Source organism: Monopterus albus, unplaced genomic scaffold (genome assembly GCF_001952655.1).
Source record: "Monopterus albus unplaced genomic scaffold, M_albus_1.0 scaffold113.1, whole genome shotgun sequence".
NCBI lineage: Eukaryota > Metazoa > Chordata > Actinopteri > Synbranchiformes > Synbranchidae > Monopterus > Monopterus albus.
Window position 1 is genome coordinate 742,791 of NW_018127993.1, and position 5,293 is coordinate 748,083.

General features: G+C 39.2%; 1 protein-coding gene across 1 annotated transcript in view; it reads right to left on the bottom strand.

The window, feature by feature from the left end:
- LOC109966524 (adhesion G protein-coupled receptor L3) overlaps positions 1-5,293 on the bottom strand; it is a 202,435-nt gene that overhangs the window by 55,637 nt on the left and 141,505 nt on the right. Inside the window, 1 exon segment of the mRNA XM_020611408.1 lies at positions 4,806-4,844. Within this exon segment, the coding sequence (XP_020467064.1) occupies positions 4,806-4,844 (39 nt within the window).

Sequence of the window (5,293 nt, forward strand, 5' to 3'; positions counted from 1 at the left end):
TTGTGCCCCCAAGCAGCACCCCACTGCCATCATCGTAGTCTGTGCAGTTGAGTCATAGAGATGTGATATGGCTTGCTGCTATTTTACTGCTATTAGCACACTGCCACTCCATCTGTCAAATGTAGCAGCTCACTCTGCTGTTACAGACTCCAGCCATTTTAGTTACTGTCCTGTGCTGAAACAATGAAAGCCAAAAAAAAAAAAAGTTGTATTCCAGTTCTTGGTACATGAGGAAATGCTAATTGTTAACTGGGCTCACTGCTGGAATGTTCCACTTGGAACAAGGATGATGGCGAGAAAAGCTTCAGTGCACGTGCCATTTATACAAAACACAGAAGGAAGGAAGGGAGAGGTGGACATTAGTGTCCGCTTGGCAAGAGTCCCACGGTGTGTGTGTGCGCTTCGATCTGTGTGCTGATTGATGAAATGAACTCTGGGCCTGGGAAATTGATTCTGGCTGAAGCTGATCTCTCGCTCTTCCCTTTCTGGCTCATGCGCTGCCCCCGCCCCCCCCCCCCCCCCCCGTTCTCCCATTTGTTTCTTCACATTCCCACTGATGTTGAAAGCTTGTCTCAAATTGTTGGGGAAAAAACAACACAAACAAGGCAGGATATCTTGTTCTCACCATCTTGCTATATGTCTCTTGAAAAAGTAAAGCTGATGCATCATTTCTACCTTTCTTTTGCCTGTTGCATTTTACCTGTTCTCCAAATCATTCATCATCTTTGTGAATCACTGTAACTTTCTTTAATATTTCATAAAACCTTTCTCTAGTTAGTGGGTGGTATTGTCTGTGCACTATGTATGTGAGTTACCTTTGTGCTTTTTGTTTAAGGTCTTACAGTTGAGTTCATCTTATTCCTCAAAGTCCCAAATAGTGGCTTGTGGTTTACCTCAAATGCTGAGAGACAGGCCTTCTTTTGAAACAAACATATCAAAGATGTGCCTTTATTTCTAAATTCATCAAGTATATTTCACTGTATTCTAGAAAGAAAACTTCCTGTTTTCACAATTTGCAGTTAATATGGTCAAATCCAAGTCACAACATCAACATGAGCTCTCTTGCTAAATTCGATGACATGTACACCGGCACTACAAGAGAGGGTCAGAATATTAGCAAGAATATACTAAACATATATGAATTCATATATTTGAATATTTCACCAAAAACAAACATTTTGAGCTTCATAAACACAGATGTTGAGGAAGTGTTGCATTGAAGTGCATGCAATTGTACGGGTGTGACAATTAAATTGGCCGTTCAGTGTATATTCTACAGCATTAAGCCCATGAACGCAACAGAGTCATGACATACTCAGTTTATTTTCTAACTTAGACACAGCTTTAACTCACAAATTATTTGCAGGTTCTACAGTTTGCTTACTCTTACACTGTGAAGCCAAACTCAATGAACATTTCCTGCACAGATGTTCCACATATAATAAATCTTCTAGTGCTAAAGAGCGTCATGTCTCTAGCCTGTAGCAGGCTTTTATTTTAAATCCTTGCTCAATTTAGGAAAAAGGGATGCCTTTTAAATTTTTATTATGTGTATAATTACATGATATTAATCTAAACTCAAACAACAAAGCAAATTAAAAACAGGACTGTGGAAGTTCACTCTTAGCTTTTGAAATAAATAATTTCAATAATTAATCTAAACACAGAAGTCTTAATGAAGACCAGTGAGATACGGTCGAAAGCTTCAATGCGACGTAAGTGGACTTCTGTGTTTAGACTAATTACTGTACTGGTCAGCAAAATAAAGATCTACTTATTCTTGGTGGCATAAAAAAAAAAGTATTTCCAGAGATCCTTCCACTCTCTCCACTTTACAGCTCACACATTATTCAGGCAAACCTCTGCACCACAAGCCTATATGAGAGGCCTCTGTTTATAAGGATGTGGTTATTTTCATCTCTCAATAAACTGACAACCAGGGAAGTTTAATCATCTCATTACATTTCCGAACAAGAAGCCTCCCACCACTTCGCCTGCTCTAAGTTCATCCTGTGCTGGCACTCCCCCGATCATCTTTGCATGCGAAGGTGTCATTTTAATGAGGGGTCAGAGCTCAATATCCTCACTGTATCCTGCAAATTTACACTCACTTGGCTTGTACTGAGGCACAAGACAGTGTTTTTGATTTTTTTGTGTGTTAAAGGGGGTTATTCATGGCATATATTACTGTAAATCCCAGATTTTCAGCTTAAAATAAGCACCAGAATAATATATTTCAAAGCTAGCAAAGACTTTAGCTTGGTACAACACTGATGGACATAATCACAGTAATTGGATGTCCACATCACTACCTACAAGACAGGGCAAAACAGAGGAACATTCCTGCAGGGTAGATGGAGAACAGGAAATTTATCATTATGTTTTAGCTGTATCAAGACTAAATACTGTTTAGGAATAATGAATGAGTGTCAGAAACAACTGTTTTTTCAGCAAAGAAGAAAGAGAAGGGGGGGAGTGCTACCTGTTGAACTGCTTGTGAATATGGACTGGAACTGATGAAGCAAATTAAGCTCTTATACTGAAATGCCCTCGTGAGCCTGAGAAGATAAAGACCTCAGTACCAGGTGAATTCAAGTGTCCTTTATTTGTTTACCACTTAAACAAGATGGAAATCCTCAATCAAGACAAAAACCACCCCTTGTCTAATTTAGACATCAGATACAAGACTTGTACTTTTTTGGGTGAAGTCTCTCCTTCGCCACAACCACACCTGCACTCACACAATCTGGCTTTTCCCCAAGTATCGCCCAATTCCGTTTTCAGCACCGTATGTCGTCTCTGTGCAGAGGGACGGCACAGGCAGGTGCACCCCTCATTTGCTTTGCATTCCTCTGCCAATCCCACTTATGTCATCCACCAGGGCCCTGTTGAAAAAAACATTGTCCAATTTCCCTAATCAATGAAAATCCCTCAAAGGCTGGCAGCGTGCGCAGTCGATGCCCGTGTTTACCTAAGGCCACAGATGTTCCTCCATTATTCTAGATTGTCAAGTAAAAGCACTTCACTGTTTTCTGAATTTGTCAACCCAGTGAGGGGATAAAGCAGAGGGTGAGGTGCACAGCTGAGTAGCGTGTACAGTCATGTAGTGCTTGGATTGCTGTGAAATCTGGTACAGACATTCCCCTGAGAATGTACCAGAATAACATCCACTGTAGTGCCAACATAGCAGCTCTCAATCAGGATCAGAACATAATGATATTTTCATCAGTCTAAGCTGTATTTTGTGCTTAAAGCCAATTAGCAAACATTAACATGCCAACACGCTAAATTAAGATAGTGAACACTGGTATATTAGAATTGCCATTGTAAGCATGTTAGCAAAGACTCTTGCTTATTCTTTTAATCTCAAAATGTGATTTTTAGTCTGTCCGAGGTTAAAAGGTCAATTTGTTTTGGGGGGGTATTTGTTTTATTAGCACATCTCTCAAACCTTTCCAAATTCTCCAAGCACAATTACCTTCACTCAATTACAAAAAGTACTAAAAAATGGGCCACACAGTTTAATCTTAAAAGAAGGCTCAGTAATTTCCTAAAACAGGTGTGCATTCTATTTTCCAAAAATAAAAAGAACTCAATCAAAAGTGAATAGTGTGTTTGTTGGAGAATAGTTTAGCTCCAGAATAATGCACACTTGTGCTCTTGAGCATCAGAAAAGCTCACGGCTCAGAGAAACTACATTACCTGTGATGAAGGAATGAGTCAACCAGTGAACCCGAGTTTTTAATTCTTCTGGTCAACAGTGGAGGTCTTGGGCACAGAGGAATGAGCTATACTGGTCTTCAGCTACACAGACGATTGACCATTTTGGATGATTATGCAGTTGGTCTTCCTGTTGTATATAGCCTCTGATTACAACAACAAAACTAAAGAACATCATCTGCACATGTGAGCACGCTCAACCATATGCAAACATGCATTCCACTTAAATGTCATTTGCACAGTCACACAGTGTCATATAACCAAGCACCTTGTGACATGCCTCAGAGGTTAAACAAATGCTTAATATTAGTGCTGCAGAGCTCACATATTAAAAACAACATCTGGGCCTAATGTGCAGCTTTATTGGAGCCATCTGTATGGAAGACAAAGATGTCGGCTTGGCGCATAATTCTCTTGACAACATAAAAATGATTCTGACGACGGCTAAAATGCCACCCCAGGGATAACAAAATCACTTCCTATCCTGAGAAATAGCTGAGAGAATGACCTAAACTGGGACACATATGTATTATGCATTAGAAAGAATCATAACATGCCATGACTTTGGCTGACTTAGTACTTAGAAGTTGCCTTTCTGGTTATAATGAGGTCACTTCTTTTGGCTCTTAAGCATTTTCTGAGAGCTGTAGAAGTGTGTTACATGCCTGATGTGGGTTATTTCACTGAAAAGCAGTGCTGATGTGATAGTTTTGGGGTGTTTTTAAAATGACACAATTAATATATGGTATTTGAAAATGTAAGACTGCAGAGGCCAAATGTATTAGAGAAGAAAATATCACAACAGTCATGCAAGGGAAAATGACAGCACATGACTCATAAATTGGCAGGTTTGGAGGCAATGTAAATGATAAGATAATGAAATTTGACCCTTTGATTTAACATCAGCATCGCCAGAAATACAGTACACGTTGTACACATATACTGACTTTAGGTGTCAATTCTTCACTTGTTCTTTTCACCTCAGAAGGTCAAACTTCAAATAATATTGTAAAAATGAAAATGACAGCAAAGTTGCCACAATGAGGGAATGGAAAGTAGGTATGAGGAAAATCTGGTCCAAATACCTGAACATAAAACCGGCAAGAGCGCTCTCTTTTCTGCAGCTGCAACCCAAAGAAAAGGTAAAAATTAGCAAATGGTCAGCAACTTAATATTTCTATTTCAAGTACAAATTTCAGCATTGAGGAAAAACAAACACCTCACTCTTGCAAGTTAAATGCTCACTTTACATAAACTGTGTGAAAGGCAGTATATATATACATATACACATATATGAAATATACACTATTATGGAAAAACAGCAGAGACTCCTGTGTTAATTAGCACTGAAATGAAACATACAAGACAAGCGGGAATATGCCTATGACACTTCAAGGTTATCATGTGATCTTATTTTTAACTGGAGAACTCAAGTGTGAACTCTGGAGAGCTATTTATCCTGTAAACCTCTGCCAGCACTGAAGCAGAGATGGTGCAACAATTATCAACAATTTAGCATACCTGAAAAATGACTAGACACTCAGGGCTCAAGTGCTTAACCCTGCATGGTGAG